Genomic DNA, 15,271 nt, shown 5'->3' with positions numbered 1-15,271 from the left:
CCTATGATTCATGGTTTTGTCTTTATTTTGTACTCCCACTGCTGTATTTCCAGTACCAAGATCAATGGCTAGCACACAACAGACAATAAATAAGTAACGAACTAATAACACAATGTTTTACTGCAGCTCTCTCACTGATTACACCTTCTTTTTAAATTAAAAACACCCAAGGACACTTCTAACATTAAGAGAAGAAGGAAAAAAAAGGTTAATTACCTTCCCAAATACAAGATCAATCATTTTACTCTTTTCCATGCTTGTAATCTAAATCAATGACACTTACCTACAGATTTAAAGGTAGAAAACATTTTTATATTTAAAGTATAGTTTTCAATTTTCTACCTTTTAGAGTACTGAAGAGTTATGTAACAGAAGGAATCTGAGGAATTCAAATTTGAAAATAAACAAGAATCAAGGAATACTTTACTATTATAGCATATTATTTTAAAATGAAACTAGCCCATGTGTACGTCAACCAATTGTTTTTTATTTGCAAATTATTCATAAAACTGTTAAAATTAAGTAAAAACTATTACAATAACCATGATTCTTAATATAAACATCTGAATAATAGCATGTTGAAAGAAATAAATACACACACACACTTTGAACTCATGTCAACAAAAAAATTCTTTTACATACTGTCCCACAGTTTATCATTTCCAAAACATGTTTAGGCAACCCACTGCACTCTGTTAGACGTTACTGTAACCTCCTGTAACCCCTGAAAAATATAGTCTTCAACCTATTTTTAATACACATTTTGCAACATAGATTCTTTCAATATGGCATTTAATTTTTTTATTCATGTAAAAGAAGAAGAAAATGTAAAAGTACGTTGTGCAATTTAAATTTTATTGGGAAAAGGAATGGCATTTGGCTGAACGGTGACTACATTTTTATTTTTCACTGATGTACTTATAAATATAAAGAGCTCTAATGCAGTCCAATGGAGGAACCACTTAAAAAACTCTAAGAATGATATTATGAGTTCTGGGGGTTGAATAAAAACTCTGCAATACTTACCATACTGTGTAACAAATGCTATACAGCTGTTCACAATAATGGGAACGTCATTTTTGCTGAGCTGCTGATCTGGTAATGCATTACCATCTGTACCTGCTGCTTTTTCAATTGCAGTATGCCAGACTGTGAAATCCAACTTGGTATGCCCATGGATGTATAATGTTCTGTAAAGTTTAAAAGCATTTCAAATTATAATTTTTTTAAGTTCAGACTTCTAGATAGATTATCCTTAAATTCAAATAAATGTGATCTTGTCTCATCGATGAGAAGAAAAACTATCCATCTACCACTACCTTCCATTTGATCTCTCTTATCTGTACAGTGACAGCTCCCCATGAAGTGTAGGAAAGTTCTCTGAATTCATGCTCTTACCTCCCTTCATTTTCTGACCCATTTTATTTTGTTTCTGAATAAGTGAATTGAAACTATTCTGGCAAGCATCATGGGTGACTAGATTTTATGGCTACTTTTTTCAAGATTTTAGAACTGTTGATGATTTCACTTCTTACAAAGGAAAAAAATTCATTTTGGTTTTTATAATATAATTATTCCTGGATTTTCTTCCTATCTTTCTGGTTACTCAATTCCTACACAAGTCATTTCCTCCTGTGAACCTTAGTGCACTTACATGAACTCCAAGGACTCTGCAGAGACCTGTCATTCAGGCGAGTGGTTTCATCCCTCAATTCTCAAATCCCATTTCCAGATTATAATTTTATCTCACAGATCAGATCTCCATGTGATTGAAAAGAGCATGAAATAGTCAAGAGAGTGGAAAATGTAAGTACCACCCAACCTCAACTTTTCACTCCACACTTATTTCCTTTGTGATCTTGGACAAGTTATCAATCTTCTTTGGCCCTGAATTTCCTTAGTGGCAAAATGAGGAAAATAATAGTACCTACCTCAAGATCAATGAATGTAATATTAAATAACTAAATAGCAAACAATAATACTAATTAATATTAATTTTTGGACACTCTCATCTTACTGTGTCACTATTATCTTGAATCTTTCTCTTTCTTCAGGTCAGACTAGTACTAAAATCCTCCACTGATCTCACCAGAAATATGGGATTAATTAATTTTAGATTGGCTCTGCTTTCTGCCTCCACCCAAACCACATTACTGCCACATGAATTCTGTTGATTCCCATTCTTGGATATATATATACTCTGCCTCCTCTTCATTCTGACATTGTCTAATTTCAAGTCTTTACAATGCTTCTTTCTTAAGGTCACTAAAATGTCTCCTAATAAGCTTCCTTTCCCACTTCTTCACATCTCTAATACCCACTCCTCCGGGCTTTGAGGATGATCTAATATGCAAAACTAATATCCATTAAGACTGGGAGATGTAACTGACATAATACACAGAAAACAGGGAGTTAGTCAAAATAAGGAGACAGAGGAATATATTCCTAATGAAAGAACAACAACAACAAAAATATCTCAGAAAAAGAACTAAAGGAAAGAGAGAGAAGCAATCCACCACATAAAGAGTTCAAAGTAGTGATCATATCACTAAACTAGCTTTTTGCAAGAAATATTAAAGGGGACTCTTAGAGTGGAAAGCAAAGACCAAAAATGACAAAGACACGAAAGGATCTGAGAAAATCTCCAGAAACCACAACAAAAAAGTAATCAAATGGCAATAAATACATATCGATCAGTAATTACTTTCAATGGAAATGGAGTAAACACTCCAATCTAAAAACACAGGGTGTCAGAACGGATAAAAATGTAAGACCCATCATTATACTGCCTACAAGAGACTCACTTTGGACTTAAAGATACCTGCAGATGGAAAGTAAGGGGATGGAGAAACATTTATCACACAAACAGACGTCAAAAGAAAGCTGGAGTACCAATACTTACATTAGACAAACTAGACTTGAAAACAAAGACTATAACAAGACATAAAGAGGGGCACTATATCATAATAAATGGGACAATCCAACAAGATCTAACAACTGTAATTATTTATGCCCCCAATGTGGAAGTATCCAGATATATAAAACAATTAATAACATAAAGGAAGTGACAATAATATAATAACAGTAGGGATTTTAATACCTCACATCAATTGACAAATAATCTAAACAGAAAATAAACAAGGAAACAAGAGCTTTGAATAACACTCTGGACCCGAAAGGCTCAAAGTCATGATCATAAAGATGTTCACTAAAATTCAAAGGAAGAATGGATGAACGTAGTGAGAACTTCAATAAAGAGATGGAAAATATAAAAAAGAATTGATTAGAGCTGAGGAATACAATAACTGAAATAAAAAGTACTAGAAGGAATCAACATATTAAATGATGCAGAAGAATGGATCAATGTAGAATGGAGGACCAGGGAAATCACCCAATCAGAACAGCAAAAAGGAAAAGTGATTTAAAAATGAGCATAGGTTAGGGGGCAACTGGGACAACATCAAGTAAACAATCACTTGCATAGTAGGGGTCCCAGAAGGAGGAAAAAAAGAAGAGCAAAAGGGACAGAAAATCTATTTGAAGAAATAATGCCTGAAAACTTCCCTAACCTGGTGAAGGAAAAAGACTTCCAGCCCAGGAACAGAAATCCCAAAATAACATGAACCCAAAGAGACCCATGCCAAGATACATTACAACTAGTGTCAAGAATTAAATAGAGAATCTTAAAAGTGGCAAGAGAACCCCCTCAAGACTATCAGCTGATTCTATTAATTTTTTAATTAATTTTTTTTTGAGAGAGAACAAGCACAAGCTGGGGAGTATAGGGGGAGGGGGAGGGAGGGAGGAATGAAGGGAGACAAGAAAAGAGACAGAGAGAATCATAAGCAGGCTCCAGGGCTCCTCCCTCAGCTCAGAGCCCAAAGTGGGGCTGGATCCCACAACCCTGAGACAAAATCCAGAATCGGACACTCAAATCAAATGAGCCATCCAAGCGCCCCAGGAGCTGATTTTATAACAGAAACTTTAAAGAAGGGAGTAACATGATATATTCAAAGTGCTGAAAGGAAAAAAAAAAAAATTACAACCAAGAATACTCTATACCCAGCAATATTATCATTCTGAATTAATGGAGAGATAAGAAGTTTCCCAGATTAGGAAAAGCTAAAGGAATTCATCAAAACCAAACCAGCCTTATAAGAAATGTTATAGGAACCTCTTTAAACAGAAAAGAAAAGGCCCTAACTAGAAATTAAAACCTATAAAAGAAAAAAAATCTCATTGGTAATGGTAAACATACCATAAAGGAAGTAGATCAAAAACTTACATAGCTAGAATGTATCTATGTAGGTTGTTGAATGCAGTTTAAAAGACAAAACTAGTAAATCACCTAGGACTACATACTTGGTCAAAGGATACACAAAATAATAATGTGCAAAACGTGATGTCAAGAACATAAAATATGTCAGGAGGGGGCAGTTAAAATGCAGTGCTTTTAGTAAATCCTTGAACTTAAGCGACCATTAACTTAAAACAAACTACTATATACCAAAGATATGAACCTCAAGGAAACCACAAACCAAATATCTATAATAGGTGTACAAAAATGAAAGAAAAAGGAATATGAACTTAATACTAGGAAATGTCATCAAATCATAAAGGAAGAGAGCAAAAGAAGGAACGCCAAAAAACTATAAAAAAACCTACAAACAACAACAAACAGAAAATAATGAACAAAATGGCATAGGTGCCTATCTATCAATAATAACATCAAATTAAAAGAACTAAATATTCCAATCGGCAAGGGGGTGGTGGTGAATGGATTTTTAAAAAGACCTATCTACATGCTGCCTACAAGAGACCCACCTCAGATCTAAGGATACACAAAAAGTGAAGGCATGGAAAAAGATATGCTATGAAAATGGAAATAAAAAGAAAGCTGGAGCACCAATACTTATCTTAGACAAAACCTTAAAACAAAAAAAAGTAACAAGGGACAAAGAAAAAAAACATTACATAATGATAAAAGGATCAATTCAACAAGAGGATATAACACTTTTAAATATCGCTGCACCCACATACGGATACCTAACTGTAAGAAGCAAACATTAAGACATAAGGGAGAAATTGACAGTAATAAATTGAGAGTAATACATTGACAGTAATAAATAATAGTAAGGGACTTTAATATCCCACATAAATCAATGAATACATCATCCAGACACAAGATCAATAAGACACATGGGCCTTAAACAACATGTTACAGAAGATGTACTTAACAGATATAAACATAGGCATTAAGAAGGCCACTTGTGATGAGCACTGGGTGTTGTATGGAAGTGATAAGTCACTAAACTCTACTTCTGAAATCAATACTTCACTGTATATTGACTAAAATATAATAAAAAAATAAATATACATAGGACATTCCACTCAGAAACAGCAGAGTAAATATTCTTTTCAAGTGCACATTCTTCAGGACAGATCACATGTTAGGTTACAAAACAAGTCTCAATAAATTTAAGAAGACAAACCATTTCAGGCATCCTTACCAACCACAGTGGTATAAAACTAGAAAAAAATTACAACATGAAAACTGGTGAAAATGCAAACACAGAGGCTAAACAACATGCTACTAAACAACCAAAGGATTAATGATGAAATCAAAAAGGAAACTAAAAAAAATATGAAGACAAATGAAAATATAAACACAACAGTTAAAAATCTGTAACTCAAAACCAAAAGCAGTTATAAAAAGGTAGTTTGTAGTGATACAGGTCTACTTCAAGAAATAAGAAAAAATCTCAAGTAAGCAATCTAACTACACCTAAAGGAACTAGAAATATAAGAATAAACAAAGCCCAATGTTAATAGAAAAAGAAAATGATAAAGATCAGAATGGAAATAAATGATATAAAAACTAAAAATAAGAATAATAAATGAAACTAAGAGCCAGTTCTTTGAAAAGATAAACAACACTGATAAATGTTTAGCCAGACTCATTAAGAATAAAAAAGCAGGAGGACTCAAATAAATACAATCAAAATTGAAAGAAAAGTTACAACAGATAACACAGAAATACAAAGGCTTATAAGAGAATACTACACAAAATTATATGCCAACAAACTGAAAAACCTAGATAAATAAATTCCAAGAAATGTACAGTCTCCAAGACTAAATAAGAAACAGAAAATTTGAACAGACCCATTACTTAATTACAAAAGTTAATCTCAGTAATCATAAAAACTCCCAACAAACAAAAGCCCAAGACCAAATGGTTTCACAGGTGAACTCTACCAAACATTTAAAAAAAGTTTATATGCATCCTTCTCAAACTATTCCCCCCCACCGCAAAAAAGGAATACTTCCAAATTCATTCTACAAGGCCAGAATACCTTGTCATCAACATTGATGATGAACTTTGATGCAAAAATCCTCAACAAAATATTATAAAACTGAATTCAAAAACAATTAAAAGGATCATTCACCATGATCAAGTAGGATTTATTCTAGGTATGCAAGGACAGCTTGATATCTGCAAATCAATCAGTGTGACACACATTAACAAATGGAAGAATACAAACAATAGCAATCATCTCTATAAATGCAGAAAAAGCACTTAACAAAATTCAACATCCATTAAAGATAAAGAAAAAAAAAAACTCTGAACATAGTCAATTTAAAGGGAATATACCTCAACATAAAGGCTATTAATAACAAACCCAAGCTAGCATCATACTCAACTGGTGAAAAGATAAAAGATTTTGCTCTAATATAATGTGTAAGACAAGAATTCTCTCACCACTTTTATTCAAAATAGTATTTAGAAGCCTGAGCCATAGCAATCAGACCAGAAAAATAAAAGGTATCCAAATCAAAGAAGTAAAACTGTCGCTATAGATGACATGATATTACTATGTATATAAAATCCTAAAGACTCCATTAAAAAAAAAAAGATTAGTAAAGTTGGAAGATATGGAATTTGTATTCAGAAATCTGAGCATTTCTATACACTATGAATGAATCATGAGAACAAGAAATTGAGAAAACAATACCATGTACAATTACATCAAAAATAATAAAACACCTAAGAATAAATTAAAGCAAATAAGTGAAAGACCTGTATTTTGAAAACTCTAAGCCAGTGATGAAAGAAACTGAATATGACATGACTAAATGATAAGTGCTATTGCTGGGTCATAGGGGAGTTCTATTGTTAATTTTTTGAGGGATACAGGAGTGCTGATGCATAGGGGCACATGTACCCTAGTGTTCATAGCAGCACTCTCAACAATAGCCAAAACATGGAAAGACCCTAAGTGTCCATTAACGGACGAATGGATCAAGAAGATGTGGTTATCTATACGATGGAATACTACATGGCAATGAGAAACAATGAAATCTGGCCATGTGTAGCAACATGGATGGACCTTGAGGGTGTTATGCTGAGCGAAATAAGTCAGGCAGAGAAGGACAAATACCCTATGTTTGCATGTATAGGAGGATTAGGAGGAACTTAACGGAGGACCGTGGGGGAGAAGAAGGGGGGAAATAGTGGGGGAGAGGGAGAGAGGCAAACCATGAGAGACTCTTGAATGCTGAGAACAAACTGAGGACTGATGGGTGTGGGGGGGAGGGGGGAGATGGGCATGGAGGAGGGCACTTGTGGGGATGAGCACTGGGTGTTATATGGAAACCAACTTGACAATAAACTATTTTAAAAAAACAGGAAAAAAATAAAATAAAATAAATGGAAATATATATACCATGCTCAAAGATTGAAAGAATTAATACTATTAAAATGTCCATTCTATACAAAGCAATTTACAGATTTAATGCAATCCCTATCAAAATATCAATGGCATTTTTTCCAGATTTAGAAAAAATACTAAAATTTATATGGATCCCAAAAGACCCTGAATAGCAAAAGCAATCTTTTAAGAAAAAAATTTGTTAACATTTATTCATTTTTGAGAGAGAGATAGCAGGTGAGTGGGGGAGGGGCAGAGAGAAAGAGACATAGAATCTGAAGCAGGATCCAGGCTCCGAGCTGTCAGCACAGAGTCCGACACAGGGCTTGAATCCACCCACGGTGAGATCAAACCTGAGCCGAAGCCGGATGCTCAACCAACTGAGCCACCCAGGCGCCCCTAGCAAAAGCAATCTTGAGAAGGAGAACAAAACTAGAAGTACCACACTCCACATATTCTAACTATAGTCTAAAGCTACAGTAATCAAAACAGTAAATTGCAGGTATTAAAAAAAGACATGTGGATCAATGGAACAAAATAGAGAGTCCAGAAATAAACCCATGTTTATATGGTTAATTAATCTTCAATAAAGGAGGCAAAAACATATAATCGAGCTCTTCAATAAATGGTATTGGGAAAACTACATGCAAAAGAATGACATGGGACCACTTTCTTATACTATAAACAAAAACCAAACAAACCTCAAAATAGATTAAAGAATTATATCTAAGACCAGAAAGCATAAAACTAATAGAAAAAAATTTTAAAAAGTAAGCTCTTGGAGAATGGTCATAGCAGTATTTCTTTGGATCTGTCTCCTCAGGCAAGATGCAACAAAAGCAAAAATAAACAAATGGGAACACTTCAAACTAAAATGCTTTTGTACAGCAAAGGAAACCATCAACAAAATGAAAAGACAACCTGCAAATTATATAACCAACAAGAGGTTAATATCCACACAACTCAGGGAAAACAAACAATCCAGTTAAAACACTGGCAGAAGACCTGAAAGACATTTCTACAAGGAAGTCATTCAGATGGCCAACAGACACATGAAAAGATGTTCAACATCATGCATCATCAGGGAAATGCAAATCAAAACCACAATGAGATATCACCTCACGTGTGTCAGAATGGAAAGTATCAATAAGAGAGGAAACAGCAAGTACTGATGAGGATATGAAAAAAAAACAAACAAAAACAAAAGGAACCCTCATGCACATTTGACAGAAATGCAAAACAGTACAGCCACTGTGGAAAACAGTATGGAGATTCCTCAAAAAATTAAAAATAGAAATGCCACACAATCCAGCAATTTCACTTCTGAGGAGGGGAAGGGGAGGGGAAGGGGAAGGGGAAGGGGAAGGGAAGGGAAGGGAAGGTATTGTGCTAAATGAAATATGTCAGAGAAAGACAAATATATGATTTCATTCATACGTGGGATCTAAGAAACAAAACAGAAACTGACTCCTAGATATAATGAATAATCTGGTGGTTGCCAGAGAGAAGAAGGGTGAAGGGATGCACAAAACAGGGGAAGGGTACAANGGAAAGGGGGAGGGGAAGGGGAAGGGGAAGGGGAAGGGAAGGGAAGGGAAGGTATTGTGCTAAATGAAATATGTCAGAGAAAGACAAATATATGATTTCATTCATACGTGGGATCTAAGAAACAAAACAGAAACTGACTCCTAGATATAATGAATAATCTGGTGGTTGCCAGAGAGAAGAAGGGTGAAGGGATGCACAAAACAGGGGAAGGGTACAAACTAACTACAAATAAGAGGTACAAGCTTTCAGTTAAAGTAAATGAGACATGGGGACACCACATACAGCACAGGGACTATACTAATATGTAATAATCTTGGAAAGTGACAAATGGTAGATTTATTGTGGTGATCACTTCACAATATATAAAAATGTTGGGTTACTATGTCTATATCTGAAACTAACATTACCTGTCAATTATACTTCAATTAAAAAGAACTAAAATAAATTGACAAATAAATGCAAAGCAGATGGCATCATTTCCTCATCACTTCCCTTCCATAGCTCTGGACTTTTCAGGATTAAAAGGTCTTCATATCTGGCCCATGTTTCCCCCTCCAACTCTGCCATTATCCTAAAGACACACTTAAAAACATTCATATCTTTTTTTTTTTTTAAATGTTTTATTTATTTCTAGGAGAGAGAGAGAGAGAGACAGCGTGAGCAGGGGAGGGTCAGAGAGAGAGGGAGTCACAGACTGAAACAGGCTCCAGGCTCTGAGCTGGCAGTCAGCACAGAGCCCGACGCGGGGCTCGAACCCACGAACCGCGAGATCATGACCTAAGCGAAAGTCGGACGCTTAACCGACTAAGCCACCCAGGCGCCCCAAAAACATTCATATCTTATTACAATAAATACTTGGCTGGCTACTCCCACGCTCCCCAAACTGTACTCAAGGAAACCTTCCTTGACACTCTATCCTTAATGTCCTAATGCTTAGTATGTGTCCCTTCCTAATTCTGAAGAGCTGATTTGCCCACCATTACATCTGTTCTTTGTATAAATGTTTTTGCTGTTAGAATCCAAACTTTGCACAGGCACGCAAGGAAGAAAGCATTTTGGATTTCTAGTCATTAGCACAATGCACAGCATTTAGTGGTATATAATAGTTTAAAAACCCTATTGCTAGATATAAAACTTGATTTGAAACAAGTTAAAAGTAATCATGATGTATTTAAAAGTATATTTATACCACAGTAAAACTATTTAATCTTGATTTCAAACTCTGATGGGGCTCTTTTAGACTCGACCTAGAGAGAAAGAAATGAGTTGCATAAACACTAGGTTACTGTTTTATTGTATTTTATTCTGGGAGGGGGGGGGTGTCACCTTTTACATTCCTGATAATTCACTGGCCCTAATTTAGAAAGCAAATAAAAATCCTCCTTTATTCCCTCTAGTTTCTTTTCTATAAATGTTTCTCTAAGAAGATAAAGCTACCAGCATCTTACACACACTTCTAACATCTTCTGAACTTGCTACAACTACTATTTCTTCCCTGACATCCATGCCTGTAATCTTCATCTCTTGCTTCCTGACGTCTGTGTCTATTGTTTTTATATTCCACAGCACCACAGCAGCCATGACCTCCTGTTTCTATAATTTTTTTTTGAAGAAACCGAACGCTGGCTATAGTATTGCTGACATGCTTTATTTATATTTAGCCTTTTCGTTTACTTTACATCATCTTAGGCTCAAAAGCATTCTATTGGTGGGTGTATTTGTCTAACTGAAATTATACAACTTGGGTAACTTTCCTGAGAAATATGCCAATACATTATGTAGACAATCAAAATTATGATTTGCTAAATTCAAGAGTTTAGGTAAAGAGAGAACTTTAATTTTCTTTGATTCATACTTACATATTGTTTTTACTGATAAACCCAAAATATTTACAGAATATTTGGCACTGTTTGCTTATTAACAAACAAGTGCCATGGATGAGTTATTTCAGCAATCAAGGAAAGAAATCCAAAATGCAACAACCTTTCTTCAATACCAGTGTAATTCTGCCATCAACTGTGCACATTTCAAACTTAAATTTTCTTTCTAGTCAGAAGAAATCCCAGGATGACAAGTTTAGCTGTCTCCTTGTGAACTAGTGACGGGTAGAACAAGTAATGACAAGTTAGCTCCTGAGTCAACTTGTCAAAGACTGAATCCTAAAATATAGCATCCACTGAAGTAGATATGTGACATTTAATAGCATCAGTTCAACAACTTTCCTCTGTGATGCTTATCTAAACTCAGTGTACATGGAATGAAGCATCAAAAGACATTTTCAACACAAATCCTGGCCAACTTTTTAATTCCAACTAATATCAAACAATGTTTTTACATTTCTAGGTTCCAAAGTAATTTACATCTTGAAAATCTGAAAAGTTACTTTGAAGAACTTGGTAATAGAGTTCTAATTTTCCATTCCTCAAACATAAATTTTAAAGGGCATTTCAAAGTCACATAAAGAAATATTCCTATATCCTATAATGAATCAAGAATAAGACCTAGAAACCAAGCCCCAGGACTTACAAAAACAATTCTCTCAAAACTGCAATATAAAAGCCACAAAGTTTACCTATCACATTTGAGCCTGGTCTACTGATAAAAACCAGACTGTCTTCACAAATAAAATCAATAAATTTGACTGCATAAAAAAATAAAGAATTTAAAACACAACTAAAAGCCAACCATACCCCATAAATATGACTGAAAAATAGAATATCGTACACATAAATCAATCTTTGTTTGGTCAAAAGTAGTTTACTTTACGGCACCTGGGTGGCTTAGCATCCAACTCTCAATTTCAGCTCAGGTCATGATCTCACAGTCTGGGGATCGAGCCCCATGTTGGGCTTCACGCTGGGCATGGAACCTTCTTAGTATTTTCTGTCTCCCTCTCCTTCTACCCCTTCCCTTACTCACATTCTCTTTCTCTTTAAAACAAAACAACTTTTGTTTTCATTTCTGAAAGATATTTTTTTGCTAAATTTAATATTTTAGGTTAACAGCTGCTAGTCTGCTTATTTTGTCAGATTTTTTAAAATGCTGTTTGTTTTTCTCCAAAAAAGACTTTAATAAATTGTCTTCTGGCTTGCACGGTTTCTGATGAGACATCCGTATCTTTGTCACCTAAACTTAATGCTTTTTTTCTCTCAGCACTCAATTTTTTTTTCCTCACAATGGTTTGCAGAAATTTAATTACGTTGTATCTCTTGATATGGCTGGTTTGTCTCTATCATGCTTGAGGTATGTTGATCTTAGTACATATGCAGCTCACAGTTTTTATCAAATTCATATATTTGCCCATAATTCTATAAAGATTTTTGGACTTCTTTCTCTTCTCAAGTTTTGGGATTCTAAGTACATTTACATGAGACTGCTTGATACGCCCCACTGGTCACTGAGTTTGTTGATCTTAGTCTTTTTCTTCTCTGTGCTTCAGTTTTGATAGTTTTCAAAAACTTTCATTCTTTCAAGGTCATCAATCTTTTTTTTTTTTTTTTAATGTAGAATCTACTCTTGCATTAAGCTGATCCAGGGAAATTTTCTTTTCAGATAGTATATCCTTCAGGTTTAGGATAATCCACTTACTTCTTTTTTAATTACCCATTTTCCTCATTATCTTTATGTTTTCCTTTACACTGTTGAATATATTTATAATATTTCATAATCACTCTACAGTCTTTGCTAATTCCATTATCTTTCCCACTTCTGGGTCTGTTCGTATCAATTGATTTGCAGCTTTCTCACAACACAGGCAATTTTAGCCATACACTAGGCATTATGAGTGCTGAGTGTCAGGACTGTTGTCTTCTTTTACAGAGTGTTGATGTTTATTTTGGCATAATTTGCCTGTTTGACCTCTGGCAAGTAAATTACTTGCAGAGCACCTGATGCTTTGCAGATCCATTTTTAAGCTTAGTAATAAGGTAAAAAATAAATCTACCTTTAACCTAATAACCTTAATTCTATGCTGTTATCTTTTTGAGATCTATGCCAATGCCCTGTGTGTTTAATGAGGTCTAACCTAGCCGGACAGAATGTGAACATACTCCACTGTCATCTAATTTGTGGGAATTGTTTAGTTCACAGTACCATGGGAGCTGTTTCTACCTAGCCTCTGGGAACCTCACCCTACAAATATCCAGATTAGTACTGAGCCAATGATGGAAGGAAACTTCTATGAAGATTTCCAAAAGTCTTTTTTTAATCTATTTTCCTCTGTTCTGATACTATCACTGGAAAATTTTAGCTACTACAGATTTCGTAAACTCCTCTCTCTCTCTCCCTTTTCAATGTAGCAAAAACACCACATTCTGTTACGGTCTGCCCATTCCTAGTGCCATAGATTGAAAAGTGCCCACAGGTAAAAAGACACGGTGATCTTAAATCTTACTTTGTTTGTTTCCCTGCTCTCCATAATTACAATCCTGAGATGCTTATGGTCTCAACATTTGAAAACAGTTTCAAGTACTTTGCCCAGTTTTCTAGTTGTTTGAAATGGGAGGGCATGTTCCAGGCCAGTAATTTCCTCATGGTCAGAAATGAGAGGCTGGCAATTTTATTTAGTCACTGCATCCATAAATCTCTCTCATTTTAATCTATACAGATACAGTATTTTTCGCCTACACCTTCAGACAGGAGTTTGCTGCATAAGTTTAGAGAGAAGCAAGCAAACAATTGCTAAGAAGATCTGCAGATACAGAGACTGTGGCACAAAAATCATGCAGGAAGAAGTATTATTTTAAAGGTCTCGTTTCTTTTGAAGCTAACAGTTCAGTAAAATATGTCAAAGCACCTCATTCCCCAGGAAAAGCAAAGGTTCCAGTTTTTCAATCTCATCTCTGCATACTATTTAGGCAATCACCCACAGGAATGGGAGAAACAGCCTTGTTTCAAGTCTGCTTAAAACTTTTAATGTTTTATGTTTAATGTTAAGTGTTTCACTGGTTGCAGAATAAATCCAAATTCACACTTTTAACAAACAGTATTTTTTTAAGTTTTAAAGTATCTTAAAAAAAATACATATTTTGTACCCTTGAAAAGAACCTGCAGTCTTTTCCAGAACAAGCCAAGTTATTAATTACATTTAGCTGATAATACTAAGATGGTATCAGTCTATCTTTCCGAGTTCATTGGTTCACGTTTCCTCCTCAGGAACTTAAGGTCAAGGCCAGCTTGCACTGAAATTGTTCCCTAGCCATCCTACTCCTCTGAGCCTATTGTTTCCACTTTATAGAATATCTTAGTCTCTTTGCTCCTTCATTTTTTCCTACTGAAATCCTATCTAGCATTCTAGATCTAGTTAAACATACTTCTCTTAAAAAAAAAAAAAGTCATTATCCTGCTCATATTTCTTTAGAAGTGATATTCTCATTCTTTTGGGTCTTTTCAGGTATTATCACATTCACTTGTTCATTTACTTGATCTATTATATGAAAGGTGCTTTAAACTGAGTAAAAGAAACTTTTGAAGCAAATAATATATACTTTAAAATCTACCTGTGTTAAATAGTCACGTGTTCCCTTTACTGTAATTCTATTTAACAAAAAAAAATTCACTTTATAATATAAATTTGAATAGTTTCTTTCTTTTTGCAAAACCTGTGGGGGCGGTAAGGAAAGAGAATCTCTTGTTTGTCTTGGCAACATGCAGATTAAACTACCTCTACAAATTAAATCGTCAGTAAGTTACAAAAGCAGTCAAGCTGATATTGTGGGCAATCGGCTACTATTTAATTTGCAATTACATGCACAATTTAGAAACCATTTTAAGATAATCCACCCTCCAGAGTATTGCTAACATATCAGCTAATGCAAAATACAATTCAAGGAGGGAAAAAAAAAACATCATATGTAATAAATTGATATGAAAGAAGAATCTTAAACTCAGGGTCTTAATCTCCCAAAATGAGAAAAGTAATCTGTTCCATAATTGTGGAATGTATTGATGAAGTGTTTATTCTCCAGTGTTAGCTTCTTTATGTCAGGAATTTGCAATTAACACTGAATGCAGTC

The 15,271-nt window shown here is 34.6% G+C and overlaps 1 protein-coding gene and 1 long non-coding RNA gene across 4 annotated transcripts in view; one reads left to right on the top strand and one right to left on the bottom strand.

Annotated features, from left to right (window-relative positions):
- The window catches only part of ARAP2 (ArfGAP with RhoGAP domain, ankyrin repeat and PH domain 2), a 190,175-nt gene that overhangs the window by 67,476 nt on the left and 107,428 nt on the right, over nucleotides 1-15,271 (bottom strand). For all 3 annotated transcript variants that reach the window (XM_077758955.1, XM_077758957.1, XM_077758956.1), the window contains exon 20: nucleotides 1,027-1,190. In XM_077758955.1, coding sequence (XP_077615081.1) covers nucleotides 1,027-1,190 — 164 coding nt within the window. The remainder of the gene's footprint in view (nucleotides 1-1,026; nucleotides 1,191-15,271) is intronic.
- Nucleotides 1-15,271, top strand: part of LOC144227332 (uncharacterized) — a 132,618-nt gene that overhangs the window by 87,879 nt on the left and 29,468 nt on the right. The window lies entirely within an intron of this gene.

This window comes from Crocuta crocuta, unplaced genomic scaffold, assembly GCF_008692635.1.
Source record: "Crocuta crocuta isolate KB4526 unplaced genomic scaffold, BGI_CrCroc_1.0 scaffold223, whole genome shotgun sequence".
Classification (NCBI taxonomy): domain Eukaryota; kingdom Metazoa; phylum Chordata; class Mammalia; order Carnivora; family Hyaenidae; genus Crocuta; species Crocuta crocuta.
This window is presented reverse-complemented; position numbering and strand designations above follow the sequence as displayed.